We start from the raw sequence: 26,830 nt of genomic DNA, 5'->3' as shown, positions 1-26,830 counted from the left end.
GAAGAGGAAGAGAGGGAGAGAGTAGCATAAGAGGAGGGAGAGAGGGACAGAGTAACTGCTATCTAGCTTAGGTAGCAGATTCTTCGTCCATGGCGGAGACGGCAATAACTGCGGTGCTTTCCAAGCTTGGTGAGCTAGCGGTGAGCGAGGCCAAGATACTGCTTCAGGTCGGCGACGACATCATACTACTGCGCGACCGGCTGGAGTGGCTCCAAGCCTTCGTCCGTGACGCCGACCGGAAACGCCGGGCCGGCACCGACGGGTTAACCCGCGTGTGGGTGCGCCAGACTCGCGATGTTGCCTTCGACGCCGAGGACGCGCTCGACGACTTCTTCCACGAGGAGGTGCGTCTGCCTTCCCCTGCTTATGTTTTTATTTTGTTCCCCTGCTTATTTTTGCGGCAAACTGTCGATCTATTCATCTTTAATCATGGCAGTACAATGAATACCAGAAATAATAAAAATTACATCCAGATTCATAGACCACCTAGCGACGACCACAAGCACTGAAGCGCGTCGAAGGCGCGCCGCCGTAATCGCCCCTCCCTCGCTGGAGCCGGGCACAACTTGTTGTGGTAGACAGTCGGGAAGTCGTCATGTTAAGATCCCATAAAACCAACGCCTCAGAACAACGACCGCCGCCGATGAAGAGAATTTTAGATCAGAAAGATCTTACGCTAACTAAGCAATTACTCCGTAGTTATTTTGTGTATATACACTGCACACTATCTTGTTGGCACTTTTTATGGACGCCAATAACTAGCGTACGTCGGCTTTAAGGAAGAGTTCCAACGAATGATATGTTCCTCTCGAGGGTATGGTCTGGCGAACGATTATGTTTTTTCTTTTTGGAGTGTGGCGAATGATTATGTTCACTGGAAGGAGCCCCAAGAGCGAACTCCCTCCTCTCTGTATGCTTAACGTTGCTCTCGTAATGCACCCTAGTTAGGCCAAAAAAAGTTCAAAAGTTGGTATAAACTACTACCAAAGTCAAAAAAACTCGTATTTGGACCTGACTTTAAATGGCAGAACAAAAATAAAAGAGGTTTGATACCGGTTCGCCGGATTGCAACAGATCAGAATGCCTCGATTGTTCTTTATATTTATTCCTTTGCTTTTAGTAGCATCTCCACTCGCCCCCCCACCCCCTCCCCAACAGGCTCCCCCACGGCCCTTTTTTATCACCGACGCTCAAAAACCGGCCTAGTCGCGTCACCAAAAGCCCAATTTTCGTCGGTTAGGCCCGAATTTGGCCGGCTGATCCAGGCCGGACCCGGTGTGTTGGGGGACGCCCGGGGGCACCGGGGGAAGCGTTTATGGTGTTTATAAGTTGTTAGTTTACTTAGCAACACGTAATTATCATGCATGGAGAAAAAATAGTAGTGGTGCCATTCTAAATCTTTTTAAAACTGAAAATTCATAATGTTTTGTTGCTCAAACCGTAGGCCCAAGTGACAAAATATTTTCACATACAAGACACGTCCTGACAAGACCTTTCAAACTTGATCCCATGTTGTTATCTTACAACGAATTTTTCGAATAAAAAATTACCATGTCTATGCTACGTAAGTTACCATGTAAGCAATATATAAGTTATCATGTTGTTTACACAAAAATTACCAGGGCATAAAAATTGATTCCTCCAAGTTTCTCCCCAATGCATTAGAGGATAAAAATCTTGATGCCATTCTAGATTCTCTTATTATGAAAGTTCAAAATATTTTGTAGCTCAAATTATTTGTGTGACCGAGAAATCATTTTAACATACAAATTTTGTCGCGACAACACCTTATAAACTATTCCTTGTGGGTATGGTCCGACGACTTTTTTTTGGCTCAAAAAGTTACCAAGCATGGGCTAATTATGTTACCAACTCAGTTGTGCGTATATTATTGTGTTATTTACACATGAGTTATCAATGATATTGTTTAGTAATTTTTTCATCCGGGTCAAAAAGTTATCACATATGGGCTAAGTAAGTTATTAGCTATGTCGTGTGTATATTACCATGCTATTTAAGCAGAAATTATCGCGGGTATATTTTTAATAACTTTTATCCGGCGGTTAAAAGTTACCACGATGTTTGTACGTGAGTTATCAACCTTTCTGTGCGTACATAACAATGTTATTTACAGATGAGTTATCCACGGTATATTTTTCAACATATTTTTATTCATGAGTCAAAATTTAACACTTTCGGGCTAAGTAAATTATTAGATCTGTTGTATATTGTCATGCTATTTATGTAGAAGACTATCGCGGGCATGTTTTTCAACAATATTTCTCTCCGGATTAAAAATCACCCGATGTTTGTACATAGGTTATGAACTCTGTTATGATTGTTTTACCATGCTATTTACACATAATTAACCGGGGTACATTTTCAACAATGTTCCCCGGGTTAAAAAGTTACCGCGATGTATGTACATAGGTTATCAGGTCTATAGTGCATATGTTACCCGAAAAGTGCTTGCAGCCACCGGGCTCCAGGGCGCTTGATATTTGAATTTTTTTTAAAATAAACTTCGGTTGCTAAAAAAAAATCTTAAATTAACTACGTGAATACATACACACATTCCTAAGGCCCGGTAAAAGTCTGAAAAAAGATACTTTGTATTTTGAGAACTACAAACAGGAGAAAGTTTTGACCAAAATGGCACCCCATTTCTCTTAATTTTTGTTTTCGAAAAGGGGAGTTACCCCAGCCTCTGCATCAGAAAGATGCATACGGCTCAAATTATTAAAAATGAAACCAGTATCAAAGTCTCTAGTACCTCAAAGTACGAAAAGAAAACAGAACGCTCATACGAGCCTAATCAAAAAGTCACAACCGGCAGGCAAACAAAATAGGAGCACTACATGCCTATCCTATTACATGACCGCCATCCAAACCGGTTGAAAATAACCCGAGCTACCATCTCTCATCGGGTAGACGCAGTAGCCAAACGCCCCCTGGCCTCCGTCGGAGTGAGTAGCGACCACATACGGATCAATGCTGTGGCCCTGAAGATAACCTGCAAAAAGTGAAAGTTCGTTGCTGTGTTAAAAACCAAATCATTTCTGCAGTTCCAGACTACCCATAACAAGGGACAAACTCCAACACGAATGTGCCTCGCTATATCCGAATTAACCCCATCAAGCCACGTTCCAAATAACATGTTGATAGAGGTAGGTGGAGTAATATTAAAAGCAATATGAATCGAACGCCAAAGAATCTTAGCCAGCGGACAATCTAGAAAGATGTGCCTGATAGTTTCATTATGATCACAAAAACTACACCTAGCAGAACCCATCCAATTGCGTTTTGCCAGATTATCCTTTGTCAAAATGACTTGTTTATGCACAAACCACATAAACACTTTGATTCGCAAAGGTACCTTAACTTTCCAGACGTGCTTCGAGCAAGGAATGACACTAGTGTTTATGACATCCAGATACATGGATTTGACCGAGAACACACCGTCCTTAGTCAGTTTCCAAAACAATCTATCTGGCTGCTGAGACAGCTGGACATCCATCAGCCTTCATACAAGATGAAGCCAGGCCTCCCAACGATCGCCTACCAGCGTCCTCCGAAAGCTAATATTGAGAGGCGTGGACTGTAAGACGGTTGCAACGTAAGCTTCTCGACGTTGAACAATGTTGTACAAAGTAGGATATTGAAGTGCCAGGGGCGTCTCCCCAAGCCACGTATCCTCCCAGAACCTCGTATTAGCCCCATCACCGACTAAGATCTTTGCCCTGTTAAAGAAGAGGGGCTTGACTCTCGTCAACCCTTTCCAAAACGGTGAGTCAGTCGGTCGCACAGTCACCTGAGCCAATGTTTTAGACTGAAGATACTTATTTCGCAAAATCTGAGCCCAAGTAGCCTCTGTCTCGGATGAAAGTTGAAATAGCCACTTGCTAAGGAGACATCTATTCTTGATCTCTAGATTTTCAATGCCTAGACCGCCTTGGTCCATCAGCCTACAGATGATGTCCCATTTTGCAAGCCTATACTTTCGTTTCAACTCATCATTCTGCCAAAAGAAACAAGATCGATAAAACTCTAACCTCTTCCTGACCCCCACCGGGACCTCAAAAAAGGATAAAAGAAACATAGGCATACTGGTGAGGACCGAATTAATCAGAATTAATCGCCCTCCATATGACATGAGCTTCCCTTTCCAACAGCTCAGTTTCTTTTCAAAACGATCCTCGATGCACTTCCACTCCTTGTTCGTCAGCTTACGATGATGAATGGGTATACCTAAGTACGTGAACGGTAGCGAACCCAACTCACATCCGAACAATTGCTTATACGCCTCCTGGTCATCATTAGCTCTTCCAAAGCAAAACAATTCGCTCTTATGGAAGTTAATCTTGAGCCCAGACAATTGTTCAAATAAGCACAACATAAGCTTCATGTTTCTCGCTTTCGCCAAGTCATGCTCCATAAAGATGATAGTATCATCAGCATACTGCAATATGGATATACCACCATCAACTAGGTGCGGAACCAAGCCAGTAACCTGCCCCGCATCCTTAGCCCGACCTATTAAAATAGATAGCATATCAACCACTATGTTGAATAGAATCGGTGACATGGGATCTCCTTGCCTTAGTCCTTTGTGTGTCTGGAAATAGTGACCTATATCATCATTCACTTTAATCCCTACACTCCCTTTTTGCGTAAAGGATTCAATCTGGTCTCGCCAGGCCTTGTCAAATCCTTTCATACGCAAAGCTTGTTGAAGGAATGGCGATTTAACTTTATCGTATGCTTTTTCAAAATCCACTTTAAAAACCACACCATCTAGTTTTTTTGAGTGGATCTCATGGAGCGTTTCATGCAAGACGACCACCCCTTCAAGGATATTTCTATCTGGCATGAAAGCGGTCTGGGACGGTTGCACAACTGAATGCGCAATCTGCGTGAGTCGGTTCGTCCCAACCTTGGTGAATATTTTGAAACTGACATTAAGCAAATAGATAGGCCTGAACTGCTCAATGCGAATAGCCTCTGTCTTCTTAGGAAGAAGAGTTATCGTTCCAAAATTGAGCTTGAACAAATGAAGCTGACCAATGAACAATTCATGAAACATCGGCAACAGGTCACCCTTAATGAAGTGCCAGCACTTTTTGTAAAACTCCGCCGGAAACCCATCCGGTCCTGGCGCTTTATTGTTTTTCATTTGTGCAATGGCCTCAAACACCTCCTTCTCCGTAAAAGGAGCAGTCAAAATCTCATTCTCTTCCGTCTCAAGTTGAGGAACATCCTCAACCCTTGACTCATCCAAGGACACAAAACTCTCTTCCGAAGGTCCAAACAACTGCTTATAATAGTATAATGTAAACTTTCAGGTTTTCCTGACCAACAATCATCCCTTCATCTTGCCAAAACTTGCTCTTATACATTGTCAGAAATTTGTTTTCCTTCTATAGCCCAAAACGAATCGAGATTTCTACCAAAACTTGCCACGGGTATTTGGAATGTGTATATGTATCCCTAGATAAAATATCATATGTTTTTAAACTTCCAAAACACAAATTTCAAAATGTTTAAATATAGAGAGCGGTGGAGCTCGGGTGCTGCAATCCCTGTCTCATATGTTACCATTCTATATACACATAATTTACCGGGGGTATTTTTTCAATCACTTTTTTCCTCTGTCAAAAGTGACCTGGTGTTTGTAAATACGTTATGAAGTCTACGATGCGTATACTGTCAAGCTATTTATGCATGAATTACTTGGGGGGGGGGGTATGTTTTTTAATAACTTTCTTCTACCACTTAAATTTTACCACGGTATTTTACATAGGATATCAGGTCTTCAGTATGTATATTACCATGCTATACATATATATAAGTTGCCACGGTATATTTTTGAACAATCTTTACCCCTCAGGTAAAAAATATAGTGTGGTGTTTGTACATATGTTATCATGTATGTGGTACATATATTATCATTCTATTTGTACATAAATTATCAATGTGTCTTTTTCAACCCGAATAGTAGATATAGAAATAAAAAAATAGATGTGAAAAATAGCTATTCCAGAATTAGATCAGCATATGGTCTTCCGAAATTTCGGAAGGACAGAGTCACCCATGTATCCAACGTCCAACCCTAACAAGTCAATTGTTAACTCTCACCAAAAACACACCTACTCCTAAATCAGGTTAACTCCATTTTGTTGTTACTATGTTTAGATCATTGGTCAATGTGGGATATGAGGCTATAGATGTCGTCGAACCCGGCAATGTGAAGCAAAAGCATGGAAATGTATGAAATGCCTGACTCCACGAGCCCTAGGGTGAGCGGACACATGGGGGCAACAACCCACGCCCATCTCCTTGCTGATTTCATCGTCGGGCAGTGGCGGCGTATGGGTTCCATCGGATGGGGAACGTTGCATGGAAAACAAAAAAATCATACGAAACACCCAAGATCTATTCTATGAAGATGCTTGCAATGAGAGAGGAGTGTGTCTACACACCCTTGTAGACCAAAAACTTTAGCGATGTAAAGATCGTGGTTGGCGTAGTCGTACACCTTCGCGGTCCAATCCGATCCAAACACCGCACGAGTGGCACCTCCGAGATGTTCACACGTATGGCTCGGTGAAGTCTCTGCCTTCTTGATCCAGCAAGCGAGAGTGGAGAGGTAGATGAGTTATAAGCTAGCACGACATGGTGGTGGTGGTGGCGGCCGCAGAACTCCGGCAACGCTTCGCCAAGCGCTACACGGAGGAGGAGGAGATGCGAGAGAGGGGTGGCAGCCAGGCTTAGGGATAACTTCCCTTGTGCCTCCCCTCTCTTTATATAGGCTAGGGACAGGGGGCGGCCAAAATCTCCTAAGGACAACCACAAGGGAGAAATCCCTTTAAATTTAGAGATAACATCTTTTGTCTAGATTTAACCCTTTAAATTTAGAGATAATACCTTATATCTAGATCTGAACGACATGGGCCTTAGGGGATGGTACGGGTAGCCCATGTGGGCTGTTGGCCCACCCCTTGGTCCATGTGGTCCCTTCCCGAGTCATTGTATCCCATGGTGGAACCCCTGGAACCTTCTAGAACCTTCTGGGTAATCTACCGAAAATATCAGAACTTTTCCAGAACCCTAAAATAAAAATTCTCTTAAACAAATCTTTACCTCCAGACCGTTCGGGAGCTCCTCGTGATGTCCTAGATCTCATCTGAGACTCCGAACAATATTCGGCCTTGCCATTATGAATATCCCAATACTGCCCTAGCATTACTGAACGTTAAGTGGGTGACCCTACGGGTTTGAGAACACGCAAACATGACCGAGACACATCTCCAATCAATAATCAATGGTGGGACCTAGATGCCCATAGGGACAACCACATATTGAACTAAGATATTTATCAGTTTGAACCACGATGTCAAGGATCTAGTTAATTCTGTATACAATTAGCTTTGTCCGTGATATGTTACTTGGCCAAGATTAGATCGTCGGTATCGCCATATGTAGTTCAATCTCATTACCGACAAGTCTCTATAACTAAAATGGCTACATATGGCGACTAAAATCTCATTACCGTTTGGACACAATGCTTGTTTAGGTATCCGCACATGTATTTAGTTTCCGGTCAATACAATTTTAGCATGGATAATAAACATTTATTATGATCAAGGAAACATGGTAATAACAATTTTATTATTGCCTCTAGGGCATATTTCCAGTAGTCTCCCACTTGCACTAGAGTCAATAATCCAGTTTGCATCATAATGATTCTAACACCCATCGATTCTGGTGTTGATCATGTTTTGCACGTTGGAGATGTTTAGTCAACGTCCTGCCACATTTAGATTTGTATGTACTTTGTAAATCTCTATGTATCCTTCCTTGATGTAATCACATATGGAGTTGAAGATGTTTGATATGTATAGTTTTCTTGTGAAACCATGACTCATTGGCAATGAAAATGGTGCCAGTGTTGTGACAATAGATAGTCATGGGATCCGATCCACAAGGAACCACTCCCAGATCTGACATGACCTCCTTCATCCAGACTCCTTCCTGCATGGCTTGTTGGGGAACGTTGCATGGAAAACAAAAAAATTCTACGCGCACGTAACATCTATCCATGGAGATGCATAGCTACGAGAGGGGAAGAGCATCTACATACCCTTGTAGATCGGTAAGCTGAAGCATTTATCAATGCGGTTGATGTAGTTGTACACCTTCACGACCCGTCCCGATCAAGTACCGAAGGTACGACACCTCCGCGTTCACCACACGTTCAACTCGATAACGTCCTCACCTTCTTGATACAGCAAGAGTGACGAAGTAGTAAATGAGTTCCGGCAGCATGACGGCGTGGAGACATTGGTGGTGAAGAACAATCTCCGCAGGGCTTTGCCAAGCACAATAGAAGCTAGGACGGAGGATAAACTAGAGGGGGTGGGGTTGCTGGCACACGGCTTGGTGAATCTTGATGTCCCCCAGGGGCTAGCTCTGCTCCTCTATTTATATGTTGAGCCATGTGGTCGTTTCTTGGAGAAAGAGCCTCCTCAAAGTCGGTTTGGAACACAAGGAAGCGTGCTTCTCTGTTTCCAATACCAGATGCCACGGTCCTCGGTATCTAGCCCAGACGCCATGGGCCTCGGTGACTGGCCCAGGGCCAGATGCCAGGGTCCCTGGCGTCTGGTCCCTGAGCTCCGCAAAACTTCCTTTTGCACCGACCTATAGCCCCGTGGGCCTTGCCCATGGCCCAACCATATCATTCTATATATCAATCGTTACCTCTGGACCATTCCAGAGCTCCTTGTCATGTCCATGGTCTCATCCAAGAGTCTGTACAACATTCGGTCACCAACATACATAAGTCATATAATACTATATCATCAACGAATGTTAAGCGTACGGACCCTACGGGTTTGAGAATGATGTAGACATGACTGAGACGCTTCTCCGGTCAATAACTAATAGCAGGACCTGGATGCCCATATTGGTTCCTACATATTCTACAAAGATCTTTATCGGTCGAACCTTTATGAGAACATATGTAGTTCCCTTTTTACGTCGGTATGTTACTTGCCCGAGGTTCGATTGTCGTTATCTCCAAACCTAGTTCAATCTCATTAACAACAAGTATCTTTACTCGTTCCATAATACATCATTTCGTAACTAACTCCTTAGTCACTTTGCTTGCAATCTTCTTGTGATGCTATATTACCGAGAGGGCCCAGAGATACCTCTCCGTCATACGGAGTGACAAATCCCAATCTTGATTCACACCAACTCAATGGACACCTTCGGAGATACCTGTAGAGCATCTTTATGATCACCCAATTACATTGTGACATTTGATAGCACACAAGGTATTCCTCCAGTATCCGAGAGTTTCATGATCTCATGGTCGAAGGAATATGTATTTGACATTAAGAAAGCAGTAGAAATAAACTAAACAATAACCTAACGGATAGGTCTTGTACATCACATCATTCTTCTAATGATGTGATCCCATTATCAAATGACAACTCATGTCTATGGTCAGGAAACCTTAACCATCTTTTGATCAAGAAGCTAGTCTAGTAGAAGCTTACTGGGGACTTGGTATTTTCTTATGTATTCCCACATGTATTTAAGTTTTCGTTCAATACAATTCTAGCATGAATAATAATCCTTTATCATGATTAAGGAAATATAATAATAACCACTTTATTATTGCCTCTAGAGCATATTTCCAATAGTCTCCCACTTGCACTTGAGTCAATAATCTAGATTACAGAGTAATGAATCTAACACCCATAGAGTCTTGGTGCTGATCATGTTTTGCTGACGGAAGAGGTTTAGTCAACGGGTCTGCCACATTCAGATCCGTATGTATTTTGCAAATTTCTATGTCTCCGTCCTTGACCTTTTCACAAATGGAGTTCAAGCATCTCTTGATGTGTTTGGTTCTCTTGTGAAACCTGGATTCCTTCTCTAAGGCAATTGCTCCAGTGTTGTCACAAAAGATTGTCATTGGACCCGATGCACTGGGTATTACACCCAGATCAGATATGAACTCCTTCATCCAGACTCCTTCATGCGCTGCTTCCGGAGAACCTATGTACTCTGCTTCACACGTAGATCCTGCCACGACGCTCTGCTTGGAACTGCACCAATTGACAGGTCCACCATTCAATATAAATACATATCCGGTTTGTGACTTAGAGTCATCAAGATCTGTGTCAAAGCTAGCATCGACGTAACCCTTTACGACGAGCTCTTCGCCACCTCCATAAACGAGAAACATATCCTTGGGCCTTTTCAGGTACTTCAGGATATTCTTGACCGCTGTCAAGTGATCCACTCCAGGATTACTTTGGTATCTCCCTGCCAAACTTATGGAAAGGCACACATCAGGTCTGGTACACAACATTGCATACATAATAGAAACTATGGCTGAGGCATAGGGAATGACTTTCATTTTCTCTCTATCTTCTGCCGTGGTCGGACTTTAAGTCTGACTTAACTTCACACCTTGCAACACAGGCAAGAACCGTTTCTTTGGCTGGTCCATTTTGAAATTCTTCAGAACTTTTTCAAGGTATGTGCTTTGTGAAAGTCCTATTAAGCGTCTTGATCTATCCCTATAGATCTTGATGCCCAATATATAAGGAGCTTCACCGAGGCCTTTCATTGAAAAATTCTTATTCAAGTATCCTTTTATGCTACCCAGAAATTCTATGTCATTTCCAATCAGCAATATGTCATCCACATATAATATCAGAAATGCTACAGAGCTCCCACTCACTTTCTTGTAAATACATGCTTCACCGTAAGTCTGTATAAAACCAAATGCTTTAATCACATCATCAAAGCGTATATTCCAACTCCGAGATGCTTGCACCATTCCATAGATGGATCGCTGGAGCTTGCACACTTTGTTAGAACCTTTAGGATCGACAAAACCTTCTGGTTACATCATATACAACTCTTCTTTAAGAAACCCATTAAGGAATGCAGTTTTGATGTCCATTTGCCAAATTTCATAATCATAAAATGAAGAAATTGCTAACATGATTATGGAAGACTTAAGCATCGCTATGGGTGAGAAAGTCTCATCGTAGTCAACCCCTTGAACTTGTCGAAAACCTTTTGCAACAAGTCGAGCTTTGTAGATAGTGATATCACCATCAGTGTCCGTCTTTCTCTTGAAGATCCATTTATTCTCAATGGCATGCTGATCATCGGGCAAGTCCACCAAAGTCCATACTTTGTTCTCATACATGGATCCTATCTTATATTTCATGGCCTCAAGCCATTTGTCGGAATTTGGGCTTGTCATAGCTTCTTCATAGTTCATAGGTCCACCGTTGTCAAACAACATGACTTCCAGGACAGGATTACCGTACCACTCTGGTGTGAAACGTGTTCTGGTCGACCTACGAGGTTCAGTAGTAACTTGATGAAGTTTCATGATCAACATCATTGGCTTCCCCTCTAGTTGGTGTAGGCATCACGAGAATGTTTTCCTCTGATGTGCTACTTTCCAATTCAAGAGAAGGTACAACTACCTCATCAAGTTCTTCTTCCTTCCCACTCACTTCTTTCGAGAGAAACTCCTTATCTAGAAATGACCCATTCATACCAACAAAGATCTTGCCTTCGGATCTGTGGTAGAAGGTATACCCAGTAGTTTCTTTAGGGTATCCTATGAAGAGGCAATTCTCCACTTTGGGTTCGAGCTTATCAGGCTGAAGCGTTTTGGTTGCATCCTCAAACTTTAAGAAACGATAGCTTAGGTTTCTTGCCAAACCATAGTTCATGCGGTGTCGTCTCAACGGATTTAGATGGTGCCCTATTTAAGGTGAATGCAGTTGTCTCTAATGCATAACACCCAAATGATAAAGGCAAATCGGTAAGAGACATCATAGAACTCACCATATCTAATAAAGTCCGGTTACGACGTTCGGACACACCATAATGCAGTGGTGTTCTAGGTGGCGTGAGTTGTGAAACAATTCCACATTGTCTTAAATGAATGCCAAACTCGGAACTCAAATATTCGCCTTCGCGATCAGATCATAGAAACTTTATTTCTTGTTACGATGATTCTCCACTTCACTCTTAAATTCTTTCAACTTTTCAAATGTTTCAGACTTGTGTTTCATTAAATAGGTATACCCATACATACTTAAATCATCTGTGAAGGTTAGAAAATATCGATACCCGCCATGTGCTTCAACACTCATTGGACCGCATACATCGGTATGTATTATTTTCAGTAAGTGATTAGCTCGCTCCATTGTTCCGAAGAACGGAGTTGTAGTCATCTTACCCATGAGGCATGGTTCGCAAGTATCAAATGATTCATAATAAAGTGATTCCAAAAGTCCATTCGCATGGAGTTTCTTCATGCGCTTTACACCAATATGACCTAAACGACAGTGCCACAAGTATGTTACACTATCATTATCAACTTTGCATCTTTTGGCATCAATATTGTGAATATGTGTATCACTATGATCGAGATTCAACAAGAATAGACTATTCATTAAAGGTGCATGACCATAAAATATATTACTCATATAAGTAGAACAACCATTATTATTTGACTTAAATGAATAACCATCTCGCAACAAACAAGATCCAGATATAATGTTCATGCTCAACGCTGTCACCAAATAACAATTATTGAGGTCTAAAACTAATCCCGAAGGTAGATGTAGAGGTAGCGTGCCGACCACGATCAAATCGACCTTGGAACCATTCCCGACGCGCATCGTCACCTCTTCCTTAGCCAATCTTCGTTTATTCCCTAGCTCATTTTTTGAGTTACAAATATGAGCAGCCAAACTAGTATCAAATACACAGGCGCTACTATGAGCATTAGTAAGGTACACATCAATAACATGTATATCGAATATACCTTTGTTCACTTTGCCATCCTTCTTATCTGCCAGGTATTTGGGGCAGTTCCGCTTCCATTGACCATTTCCTTTGCAGTAGAATCACTCAATTTTAGGCTTGGGTCCAGCTTTGGCCTTCTTCATGGGAGCGGCAACTTGCTTGCCATTCTTCTGGAAGTTCCCTTTCTTTTCCTTGCCCTTTTTCTTGAAACTAGTGGTCTTGTTAACCATCAACACTTGAATTTCCTTCTTGATTTCTACCTCCTCCGACTTCAGCCTCGCGAAGAGCTCGGGAATCGTTTTTGTCATCCCTTGCATATTATAGTTCATCACGAAGTATTTGTAGCTCGATGGAAGTGACTGAAGAACTCTGTCTATAACACTTTCAACTGGAAGATTAATTCCCAGCTGAGCCAAGTGGTTATGATACCCAGACATTTTGAGTATGTGTTCACTGACATAATTGTTCTCCTCCATCTTATATCTATAGAACTTGTTGAAGACTTCATATCTCTCAACCCGAGCATTAGGTTGAAATATCAACTTCAGCTCTTGGAACATCTCATATGCTCATTGGTGTTCAAAACACTTCTAGAGTCCCGGTTCCAAGCCGTAAAGCATAGCACACTGAACTATCGAGTAGTCATCCGATCGAGCCTGTCAGGCGTTCATAACGTCTGCATTAGCTCCTGCTTCAGGTCTGTCACCTAGCTGTGCATCAAGGTCATAATTCTTCTGTGCAGCAATGAGGATAATCCTCAAGTTACGGACTGTCACCTAGCTGTGCATCAAGGTCATAATTCTTCTGTGCAGCAATGAGGATAATCCTCAAGTTACGGACCAATCCGTGTAGTTGCTACCATCATCTTTCAACTTAGCTTTTTCTAGGAACACATTAAAACTAAACAGAATAGTAGCACCGGCCATTTATCTACAACATAGATTTGGAAATACTATCAGGACTAAGTTCATGATAAATTAATTTGAATTAATCAAATTACTTATAAACTCCAACTTAAATTAACATCCCTCAAGTTATCTAAGTGATACATGATCCAGATCAACTAACCCATATCCGATCATCATGTGAGATGGGGTAGTCATCAATGGTGAATATCTCCATGTTGATCACATCTACTATATGACTCATGTTCAACCTTTCGGTCTCTAGTGTTTTGAGACCATGTACTAGGCTCATCAAGTTTAACCCAAGTATTCTGCTTGTGCAAAACTGGCTTACACCCATTGTATGTGAACGTAGAGTCTATGACACCCTATCATCATGAGGTGCTTCGAAACGACGAACTTTAGCAACGGTGCAAACTCGGGTAGAACACTTTTATCTTGAAATTATGTGAAGGGATCATCTTATAATGCTACCGTCGTTCTAAGCAAAATAATATGCATAAAGGATAAACATCACATGCAATCAAAAATATGTGACATGATATGGCCATCATCATCTTCTTCTTAAGGATCCATTTGTTCTCAATGGCCTCTCGGTCATCGGGTAGGTCTTCCAAAGTCCATACTTGTTTTAGTACATGGATCCTATCATGGATTTCATGGCCTCTAAACATTTGTCAGAATCTGGGCCCATCATTGCTTCCTCATAGTGCATAGGTTCATTGTTTTTTTGACTATATATTGTAAGGCAACAGCCTCACAGTCTTTTATTAAAACAATGAACCAGATAGTTTACAAAGTTACAAGTTAAAGGCATGGAAAGAGAGGAGAGATTACTTACAAAGAGAGTTTAAGGTAAGGCGGCTATCCAAGAAGTTAGGCTATTCCTATATTTACAATTGATTCTATGAGCTAAAAGAGAAATGTCACGAAGAAAATTTCTCCTCCAGGATCTGAAAGAAGGCAACTCATTTCTGAAAATCTTCCCATTTCTTTGTGTCCAAATATTCCAAGTAGAAGTGAAGACAACCTCTGAGAAGAAAGGGAAACCAAAATCATTCCTAGTAGTTGAAGCCATCTCATAAGTAGTCTGGTTAGGTTGAACAATCCATGAAATGCCCAGGTAATTCCAGACCCGTTGACTGAAGTTGCAAGTGAAGAAAAGATGGGCTCTGTCCTCATGAGAGGCAGAGTGACACAGAACACACGTGTCATCCTGGATAATCCAATGCCGCCGCTGCATCATGTCCCTAGTGTTAAGGCGATCCATCAAGAGGATCCAGCCAAACACCTTAAACTTGAGGGTGCAATAACTTTTCCAGATCCACCTGAAAATGGGATCAACCACAATGTCCGAAAAGCAAGACATGTAATAAATCCTTGAATGGTAATCTCCAGACTTTGATGGCCATTTCCAGACATCCTTTTCCCCCTCCTGAAGGATAACCAAAGGCAGCAAAGCTTGAAGCTGATTAAATTCCTCAAAGGCCTCAGCAGATAATGGCAGATGAAAATTGTCGGTTGGGTCTGACAGTTCCATCATATCCTTCATGGTGAGAGTGTCATCAATCACAAAAGAGTGAAGCCTCGGAAACCGGTGTTGCATGAAAACCGCATTGTTACCAAGCTACCATCGATCCAGCCAGAAAATCACCATATCCCCCGCCCGCACGTGAGGGACCTCAAACTTGCAAAACCTATCATTCAGCTTCAGCACATCCCTCCACCAGAAAGATCTGCAGCTTTGAGTGACTTGGGGTGGTGCTGCGGCATAATATGTGTCCCAAATGAGAGATACCCAGGGCACATCCATCTTATTAAAGAACTTGAAGAGATGCTTGATCAACAAGGCATCGTTCTGTATACTCAGGTCAAGAACGCCAAGGCCTCCCAGTTTCTTAGGCTGACAGACCAAATCCCAAGCTGCCAATGATTGTCGTGGCGTATCCGTGTTCCCTCTCCACAAACACTGCCGCATGATTCGTTCAATCTTCTTCAAAATGCCCTGTGGCAGCGAAAGAGTGCACAAGAAGTATATTGGCATAGAACTAAGAACAGATTGCAAGAGTTGTAGTCGGCTCCCTTGATTCAACAGGCAAGAAGACGCAGATAATCGTCTCTCAATGCGATCCACCAAAGGCAACAAATCATAAATTGTTGGCCGAGAGGTACCCATGGGCAATCCAAGGTAAGTGAATGGCATGGAACCAACACCACACCCAAGCAAAGTAGCAACACGCTTTCCCTCATCATCGCTCATAGTGATTGGTATCAAAGAGGACTTACTGAAATTGACCCTCAGTCCGGTTGATTTAGCAAAGACCTCAAGCATTTCCTTGAAAGCAATGAGCTGGCTGTCAATAGCAGGAAGAACAATAAGATTATCGTCCGCGTACTGAACAATCGGATAATCCATCAAAGATGTTGGGATAGGTAAGGTGAGAATGTTCCTTGAGCACATTTCATTAACGACCGATTGAAGTAAATCAACAGCAATCACAAAGAGTAAAGGAGATAATGGATCTCCTTGACGAACACCCGATCGACAGACGAAATGATTACCAGGCACTCCATTTAATAGGACCGAAGAGGAGCCCGTGGACAAAATGCTCTCAATCCAACTTGTCCAACGATTGTCAAAACCCTTACATTTCAAGAACCTGAGAATCAGTTCATGCTCGATGGTGTCAAACGCCTCCGTGAAATCAAGCTTAAGAAGGCTGATAGGCCTCTTGGAAGCTTTGCATTGGTGAATGTATTCAAAACACTACGCCAGGCAATCCTGAATGGATCGACACCGAAGAAAGCCATATTGGTTGCGGTGAATACATTTCAAAATCACACCCTGGAGACGATTAGCCAAAAGTTCAGTTAAAAACTTCAAGCAAGTATTTGTCAATGATATGGGCCGGAAATCACCAACATATTCAGGGCTCAACTTCTTGGGAATGAGGGTGATAAGAGATGTATTCAGACACTCCAAATTGCACTTCCCATCATAAAGCTCTTGGACAAGCTTCATAAAATCCTCCTTTAAAATAGACCAACAATTCTTTTAAAAAAAGGCCAGTAAACCCGTCTGGTCCCGGAGCACGATCAGAAGGCATGTTCTTAATTACCGCATCCACCTCGGAGTCCGTGAACGGTACAGATAACTCCTCTAGACCATCAACCCGAGAAATTAATGTGTCTAGATCAAAACCCATTTGAATGCCTTTCGATTGGCCCATGCGTTGATTGAAGTCAGTCCAAAACATCCCAGCCAACTGCTGATGGTCAGTGACCACATCACCGTCAACTGACTTGATCGAGGAAATGGTGTTCCTCCGATATCTTTCCATTGCCATAGCATGGAATTTTTTTGAATTTTCCTTGCCAACTTCGATGTTTCTGATCGTGCAACGTTGTTTCCAATAGATAAACTATAACAATTCTACGGAAATTGAACTCCGGCCAACTCAAATGCCTAATTTTCTCAAGATCATCAAGAAAAATAACCACTTTATTGCAATCAGCAATGAGAGCTTTGACTGTGGACAGGTTGAGATGCCATTTCTTTAGAGCATATTAGAGGGATTTAAACTTAGCAGAAATGGTTAAGGCAATAGACGATTTGCCCACTGGCCTGTTCCGCATAGTGCATAGGTTCATTGTTGTCTACAACATGATGCCCAAGACATTATTATCGTAGAACTCATGTACAGTACGTGTCCTTGTCGACCTGCGAAGTTCGGTAGAAGCCTGATTCGAAGTTTGTTGATCATCATTAGTAGCTTCCTCTTTAGCTAGTGTAGTCACCACGGGACCATCTTTCTGTGTTGCACTACTGTCCAATTCAAGAGAAGGTTCAATAACCTCATCAAGACCTACCTTCCTCCCACTCACTTCTTTCGAGAGAAACTCTTTCTGTAGAAAGGATCCATTCTTGGTAACAAAGATCTTGTCTTCGAATCTGTGATAGAAGTTATAATGAGTCTTTACAGTATCCTATGAATACACACTTCTCCACTTTGGGTTTGAGCTTATCAGGCTGAAGCCTTTTGAGTTAATCATCGCACCCCCAAACTTTATGCAATGATAGCTTATGTTTCTTGCCATACCATAATTTATACGATGTCGTTTCAATAGATTTAGATGGTGCCTAATTTACAGTGAATGAAGTTGTCTCTAATGCATAAATCCAAAATGATAGTGGCACATTGGTAATAGACATCATAGAATGCATCATACCCAATAGAGTATGATTACGGCATTCGGACACACCATACACATTGTCTTAAATGTATACCAAACTTGTAACTTAGATACTCACCTCCACGATCAGATCACAAAAAAATTATCTTCTTGTTACGATGATCCTCGACTTCATTTTGAAACTCCTTGAACTTTTCAAATGTTTAAGACTTGTGTTTCATTAAGGAAATTTACCCCTATCTACTCAAATAATCTGTGAAAGTCGGGAAATGATATCCACCTTGTGCTGAAATAGTCATTGGACCGCATACATCGGTATGTATTATTTCCAACAAGTCGATTGCCCGATCCATTATACCGGAAAACGGGGTTTTACTCATCTTGCTTGTGGGGCCTGGTTCACATGTTTCAAATGATTCAAAGTCAACTGATTCTAGAAGTCCGTCAATTTGGAGTTCCTTCATGCGCTTTACACCAATATGACATAAGCGGGAGTGCCACAAGTATGCGGTGAAGGCGGCTTGAACTACATTGGTATTTCCCCAAAGAGGAAGGGATGATGCAGCATAGCTACGGTAGGTATTTCCCTCAGTGATGAGACCAAGGTTATCGAACCAGTAGGAGAACCACGCAACACTATGTAAACGGTACCTGCACACAAAAACAAATAATTGCAACCCGACGTGTAAGAGGGGTTCTCAATCCCTCCCGTGTAAAAAGATAGATAAATTTGTGGTAGATTGGATAAATAGAGCTCGCGGAAATGCGAAATAAAATAAATAACAAAAATTTGCAGCAAGGTATTTTTGGGTTTTTAGATTAATAAATCTGACAATAAAAGTGAATAAAATTGATCTCAAAGCAAATATGATAAAGAATAGACCCGGGGGCCGTATATTTCACTAGTGGCTTCTCTCGAGAAAAATAGCATACGGTGGGCAACAAATTACTGTTGGGCAATTGATAGAGCTTCAAATAATTATGACAATATCCAGGCAATGATCATTATATAGGCATCACGTCCAAGATTAGTAGACCGAATCCTTCCTGCATCTACTACTATTACTCCACAATCGACTGCTATCCAGCATGCATCTAGTGTATTAAGTTCATGGAGAAACAGAGTAATGCAATAAGAACGATGACATGATGTAGACAAGATCTATTCATGTAGGAATAGACACCATATTGTTATCTTTAATAGCAACGATACATATGTGTCATGTCCCCTTCTGTCACTGGGATTGAGCACCGTAAGATCGAACTCATCACAAAGCACCTCTTCCCATGGCAAGAAAAATTGATCTAGTTAGCATAACTAAACCAAAGATTCGAAGAAGAAATACGAGGCTATAAGAAATCACGCATATAAGAGATCAAAACTCAAATAACTTTCATGGATAATATAGAACTGATCACAAACTCAAAGTTCAGCGGATCCCAACAAACACACCACAAAAAGAGTTACATCAAATAGATCTCCAAGAGACCATTGTATTGAGAATCAAAAGAGAGAGAGGAAGCTATCTAGCTACTAACTACGGACCCGAAGGTCTACAATGAACTACTCATGCATCATTAGAGAGGCACCAATGAGGATGATGAACCACTCCGTGATGGTGTCTAGATTGGATCTGTGGTTTTTTGGAACTTGCGGCGGCTCGAATTGTGTTTCATCGACTCCCCTAGGGTTTTTTGATTTTTGGGGTATTTATAGAGCAAACGGGCGGTGCGGGAGCCGCTAAGGTGGGCACAACCCACCAGGGCGCGCCTGGGCCCCCAGGCGCGCCCAGGTGGGTTGTGCTCCCCTCGAAGCCCCCTCTAGTACTTCTTTGGCGCGCAACGTGTGTCTTCTGGTCCAGAAAAAATCTCCAAATAGTTTCGCTGTGTTTGGACTCCGTTTGGTATTGATTTTCTGCGAAGTAAAAAACAAGCAACTGGCACTGGGCACTATGTCAATAGGTTAGTCCAAAAAAATGATATAAAGTTGCTACAAAATGATTGTGAAACATCCAAGAATGATAGTATAACAGCATGGAACAATAGAAAATTATAGATACGTTGGAGATGTATCTGTGGTACTATCATCATTTACTTTCCATCTTTTGGCATTAATAATATGAACATATGTATCATTGCTATCGAGATTCAACAAGAATAAACCATTCACATTGGGTGCATGATCATAAAAGATAGTGTCTATTCATATAAATAGAACAACTATTATTCTCGGATTAAATGAATAACTATATCACAATAAACAAGATCCTGATATGATGTTCGTGCTCAACGCAGGCACCAAATAATAAATATTGAGTTTTAAATCTAATGCCTAACGTAGACATAGAGGGAGTGTGCCGACGATGATCACATCAACATGGGAGCCATTTGAACATGCATCGTCACCTCGTCCTTAAATACTCTCCACTTATTTCGCAGCTCCAGTTTAGAGTTATAAATATTTGCAACTGAATACCCAGGCGCTACGACGAGCACAGTAAGGTACACATCAATAACATGTATATCAAATATACCTTTGTTGACGTTGCCAGCTTTCTTATCTACCTTTCCATCTTTCTTAGGGAAGTTTTGCTTCCAATTGCCATTCCCCTTGTAGTAGAAACACTCGGTCTCAGGATTTGGTCCAGCCTTGGGTTTCTTGACGGGAGCGACAACTGGCTTGCCTTTTTTTCTTGAAGTTTTCTTTTTTCCCTTACCCTTCTTGAAACTGGGGGTGTTTTTAACCATCAACACTTGATGTTGTTTCTGGATTTTTACTTCCGCGGTTTTAAGCATCGCGAAAAGTTCAGAGAGCGTCTTCTCCATCTCTTGCATATTATAGTTCATCACAAAGCCCTTGTAGCTTGGTGGCAGTGACTGAAAAAACCATGTCAATTGCTACTTCCTCGGGAATAGTAACCCCAATGTAATTGAGGCGATTCGCGTACCCAGACATTTGAATACATGCTCGCTAACGAAGTTGTTCTTGTCCATCTTACAGCTAAAAAACTTCTAAGGCTTCATTCCTCTCCACGCTGGCGATCTTGAAACACCATTTTCAGCTCCTGAATCATCTCATTAATTTTCCCCGTGGTGCTCAAAACATTTTTGGAGCCTAGGTTCTAAGCCATAAAGCATGGGTATCGAGTACTCATCAACTCAAGTCTACCAAATGTTCATAGCATTTATAGTTGAGGGAGCAGGTGGCACACCTAGCAATGCATCAAGAACATCAACCTTCTGTGTAGTACTGAAGATAACCCTCAGATTACGGACCCAGTCCGTATAGTTATATGACTCATGTTATATGACTCATGTTTAACCTTCTATTTTTTTTCTTACGGACCTCAGATTACAAGTTTCCATAAAAAAATTGATGATCATTCCCATAAAGTTTCAGATTTTTTTAAATCTTTTGCTATGTTTTTATTCGTGGGTGCACCGAGCCGGGGTGTATAAAAACCAATCTCTATCATCTATATGACTCATGTTTAACCTTTTGGTTCTCCGTGTTCCGAGTTCATGTTTGTACATATTAGGCTCCTCAATTTAACAAAGTATTTCTTCATGTGTAAAACTGGATTACACCCATTATATGTGAAAAAAGAGTCTATCACACCCGATCATCACGAGGTGCTTCAAAACGATGAACTTTCTCAACGGTGCATACAAAGGGAAAACACTTTTATCTTGATATTCAGTGGATCGATCATCTTATAATGCCACCGTTGTTCTAAGCAAAATAAGATGCATAAAAGACAAACATCACATGCAATCAAATATGTGACATGATATGGCATTTGCCTTCCTTCGCTTTTGATCTCCATCTTTAAAGAGCCAAATGATCACTATCAACTCCGGCATAGCACCATGAACTTCATCATCTCCGAGGTGTCGTCATGTAGTTTTCTTCGCCAACTATTCTTTTACAACCATTGCTAACTCATATCGATAAAGTAAACAATTACATGGTCATTAATGATTGACACATAGGTAATACAACAATATTATGACAACCCTATGGCTCCTGGCGGTTGTCGTACTCATCGACATACAAGTCATGAACTATTAAAAAACATGATCATCTCATACATCACATATATCAAATCACATCTTGATCATACCACATCACAACATGCCCTGCAAAAACAAGTTAGACGTCCTCTACTTTGTTCTTGCAAATTTTACGTGGCTTCTATGGGCAACATAATAGAACCGTTCTACAACAACCGCCGTTGTCAAATCAGTTTATTAACATAGTACAGACGCAAACGCTCATACATACGCGCATACACTCACCCCTATGAACACACAGACGCACACCCTACCCCTATGAGCACCTTCTAGAGACTGAGCCGGCATATCATCTTGAGTTTTACGAAGTCACCGTAGGCGTCTCGTCGTCGACGGGAACGTCTCCTCCCACTGAAAACGCATAGCCGAAAATCCTAAAATAAACCCAGGAATAATGCGGGCACCAGGATTTGAACCCTGGTGGGCTGAGAATATCACTGTCCCTCTAACCATCCAACCACAGTAACTAAAGTGGGAGATTGTTCCCACGCTGTGGCTTCCGTTGTCTATGCACACGTAACTTCCTAGGTCATTTTCATTCTTTCTTACTTGCTGCTTCGTGTTACAGCCAAGTAGCCAACCTTTTTAGCCAACTTGACAGACTGAACTTAATTGCAGAAAGATAATACACAACATTCTAATTATTTCGATAATTAGATTTCTAATTTACGTCTAGAATTGAACTAGAAAACAGAACTCATATGAAGGAAATCCAGTTTGATAAGGTACGTATTTATGCACTCCATTTATGTGGAAATAGGATATGCCCATCCGATTGATAAAGATTGTTTCCATCTGAGACATGCATGTCAAGACTAACGACGACGGCTAACTGTGTACTGGACTTAGTCAAGGAAACACGTGGGTACGATATATAATCTGATTTATACATGTACATGAATATGTATTCTAAAGACACCTATATTTCTAATTAGAATGCAAAACAAAATATAGGTAACATTTTGGAAGTTTTTTAATGCTTCCATTGTGTCTTCATTTTGAAAGTCTATAGGCCTGCAAGATTTCACGTTTTTAATCATTTGTGTTTATTCAGCTCCTTTTGTAAGTGATACATGATTTTTCTGGTTAAAAACAGGTCGTTGGTCTAAAAGGTCATGGTTGTCGCCGACGGTGGAAAGCATTGCGCAGATACTTTACTGGTTTCTTTACAAATATCGTGGTCCGACATGGGTTGTCCGATCGAATGAAAATTATCAGCAATAGACTGGAGAATATCTCACTGAACCAAAAGGAATACCAGATTGTGCATACACCGTCGGTGGTATTGTCATCTTCCACCACGGCCATTGCAGCTTGGTAAGCTAGACTCATACAATTTCAAATTTACTGTGACTGCATGTACTCATGTGTTGAAGAATATCTTATATCTTAAGAATATCTTATATCTTATATCTTATATATTTACTAATTGGACGCACCATACGAGCCTCCACATTAATCCACATCAGCAAGATTAAATTAGCCATTATATTTAAAATTTAATGGTCTAGATCTATTAATAGAAGATACCTTAATTGTTTTTAGAAAAGAAACACCACGTACAAAAAGTATATAGAAAGGAAGTCCTCGCACTAACAAAAAGGAAGAAAAGAAGTCCTGACCACCCACGATATACCCTTCGTGAAAGTGTGAAGATAAAAAAAAATTAAGCCCACATGTACAGTATGAAAAAAGAAGTCCACATCCTCAAAAAAAAAAAGTCTCAAAAAACACCTATGTACGCACACCCTAAAAAACACCTATGTACGCACTGTCTCAAAAAGATCACCCATCCCAAAAGCATGCACGTAAAAAAATCACCGTGTCTTTCTTCTCTCTTTTTTTTAGTTGGCCGTGACTTCTATCATCTTTGGCAAAAAATGACACGTAAAAAGAAGTGTGCGAGCCCCATTGAAAGAAAGTCCACATCGCATATTCTAAAAATAAATAAAAAACACTCGCATGTTTCCTTGAAAAAAATAAAGACACATAGAAATAAAGAATTGTACCCAATAAAGAATCTTCAAGCCTCACGTTAAAAAAACAGAGTCCATATATAACTTTTTTCTGTACATTACAAATGCAGAATGTATAAGTCAAAAGTTCTGTAATGGTCATCATAAAAGATGATCAATTAAGATAAAATAAACAAGAGACAAACAAACAAATATCTGTATAATGGATCAGGAATATCTTTATTATTTAGATAAGTGCTACCATGTGGATCCAATTCACAAATATTATTTTCTATATCAGAAAGATGTGTATCTGGCCATAAAGGATCAAATTAATACATACTTTCTCCTTACATGCCAAATAGATGTACTTGACACAATGATAGGAAGGATTCATTCATAAAAATAATGGCTATGCAACATAAAGGAAAAATGGATGCACTATTTATAATCTTAAATCTTATAAATATGTGTATATCTTTATTATTATGATTATTTGAATAATAAAGCATTTGTCAATTTGTATGATACGAAGAATGTTCACTCCAGCATTTTAAATGCTAAAATAATTGTGAAGGTAATTATACATCCCTATAATATCTAGACCATGCGAACGCATAGGATGATGACTAGTATATCATAGTTTTAAATAGCGGGCTATGTCTAGTGGCGGACCTTTCTAAACACTATATCACACTATTTAAAACTTTAATTCATGTAGCACAGGACCTCTCTAAACACTAGAGTGCGCTATTTAAAACAATGATATATATATATAATATATATATATATATATATATATATATATATATATATATATATATAACTCCAATTATTCTAAATTGGATTACACAGCGATATATGTAAAGTTTTTTAGTTACAAATGTGTCACACAACCTAAATTTTCTCTTCATAGAAAAAAAGGAAAAACTGACAGTGCCGACCAGGCAATTACACAGCGATAAAATGTTTGGGGCACCTAGGTGCCTGGGCACCTAGCTGGTTTTCATTAATGCCTCGTGGATTCAAACCCATTAAATTTTGCATGCAAGATTTTCCATATGTGATACTAGCACGCATGCATTTGTTTCCAAACAATGCATACATCCATAACTTCCCTTCCATGCACGATCATCCTTTATTCTTTCCAAAATAAAAATATATACCTTAGTACGGACGACATGCTTGATGTATCGAAGGTACGGTAGATGGAAATGATATATCAAAGAAATATACAAAATCAAAGGACATACGTATGGAGAACTGATGAAGATATATGCATGGTACCTTGGGGTCAAAGGATATACGTAGGTATCACATACTCTCCACTATGTATGAAGAACTGATGGAGATACACGATGTTGGGCTGGATGAAAAAAATATACACACCTACATATGGTCTCATACTGTGGGTATATAGCACCTTGTAAAAAAATACCTTGTAATTTTCTTAAACGTCTTAAACATGTGTGGGTATATGATACCTTCCATTCTTAAAATATTTACATTGAGTCGCAAGTTTTTGCATGGACGTTATATTCTATTCCTGCAAAAAAATGGACGTTATATCCTAATTACTGGATAGCCATTTTTTTATGATATATTCATCATACGTATCACATACTCTCTACTGTGTATAAAGAACGGATGGTTATATCATTTTTTATTTATTGTGTTGTTTAATAATTCCTAGGCATGTCGACAGTTTTGCTAGTTTTCTTGTTATATCAACTTTTATATATTTTAAATATGGCAACTGTTTATTTTTTTGTGGTATAATAGCTAGCTATGTCACATATCATGGGTATATTTTTTTTTCTGAATATGGTTTATGGGTATGTCAGACTTATTTACTTTTGTAATGTAAAATGCATTGGATATGACATACCCACAATATTTAAAAATATTTGTGGGTATTCGATTCCTTGGAATGCTTTTCTAAAGTGACAAAAGAACGCGTTGAATTTTTGTACAATAGTTTTCTAATAGGTATCTGATAATAAAAGCGGAAATGTTTCTGCCACGAGACAACTGTGGGTATGTGAAATTTATGGATATGCATGAGATATTTGGTCTAATATGTGAACTATGAATTATTCTTCTTCAACACATTACTACCATTTGTTTAAATTAAACAATATTGAAAAAATACGTCCCACATAACAGTACCATATACCTCCTTTTAATACACGCATGAAAAAATATCTCCATATACCTAAGAACATGAATTTATACAAATCATGAGGCATTTATTTCTGATTTCTCTCTCCTATTTCTATTAATGACTCCAAACATGCAACATGGCCATGCATGTTATTCTCCTTCCTTTTTTCTACTACTCCCTCTGTCACGGTTTAGAAGGCGTACATGAGAAATCTCTGGGACCAAGGTGTTCCACGATTGGCTCTAGTTTCCCTTGCATGCGACTGAAAAATAGCAGGGTAGTTAATAGCACAGCGCCTAATTCCTTGAAAAATCAATGCGCAGTAACCCCCACGTCCTCTAAACGAGCAGCCCTCACGCATGCATTGGTGGAGACCGCATGCGTGAGGGCTGCTTGTTTAGAGGACGTGGGGGTTACTGCGCATTGATTTTTCAAGGAATTAGGCGCTGTGCTATTAACTACCCTGCTATTTTTCAGTCGCATGCAAAGGAAACTAGAGCCAATCGTGGAACACCTTGGTCCCAGAGATTTCTCATGTACGCCTTCTAAACCGTGACGGAGGGAGTAGGAGTAATTGCATTGGCGCTTTAAATCTTGTCTATTTTGGAAACGCACGTAAATCTAACTGTGCCTTCTAAACCGTGACCGAGGGAGTTCAGAAATTGTTCCCATGCATGATGTGC

At 40.5% G+C, this 26,830-nt stretch overlaps 1 protein-coding gene across 1 annotated transcript; it reads left to right on the top strand.

Moving 5' to 3' along the window:
- On the top strand, positions 1–21,397 carry LOC123169088 (putative disease resistance protein At1g50180). Its single transcript, XM_044586933.1, has 2 exons — positions 1–344; positions 20,956–21,397. The coding sequence occupies exons 1-2, from the start codon at positions 90–92 to the stop codon at positions 20,968–20,970; spliced, it is 270 nt and encodes an 89-aa protein (XP_044442868.1). The 5' UTR covers positions 1–89; the 3' UTR covers positions 20,971–21,397.
- The last annotated feature ends 5,433 nt before the right edge of the window (positions 21,398–26,830 follow it).

This window comes from Triticum aestivum, chromosome 7D, assembly GCF_018294505.1.
Source record: "Triticum aestivum cultivar Chinese Spring chromosome 7D, IWGSC CS RefSeq v2.1, whole genome shotgun sequence".
Taxonomy (NCBI): Eukaryota; Viridiplantae; Streptophyta; class Magnoliopsida; order Poales; family Poaceae; genus Triticum; species Triticum aestivum.
The sequence above is the reverse complement of the archived record's forward strand: the minus strand, read 5'-3'. Positions and strand labels throughout refer to the sequence as shown.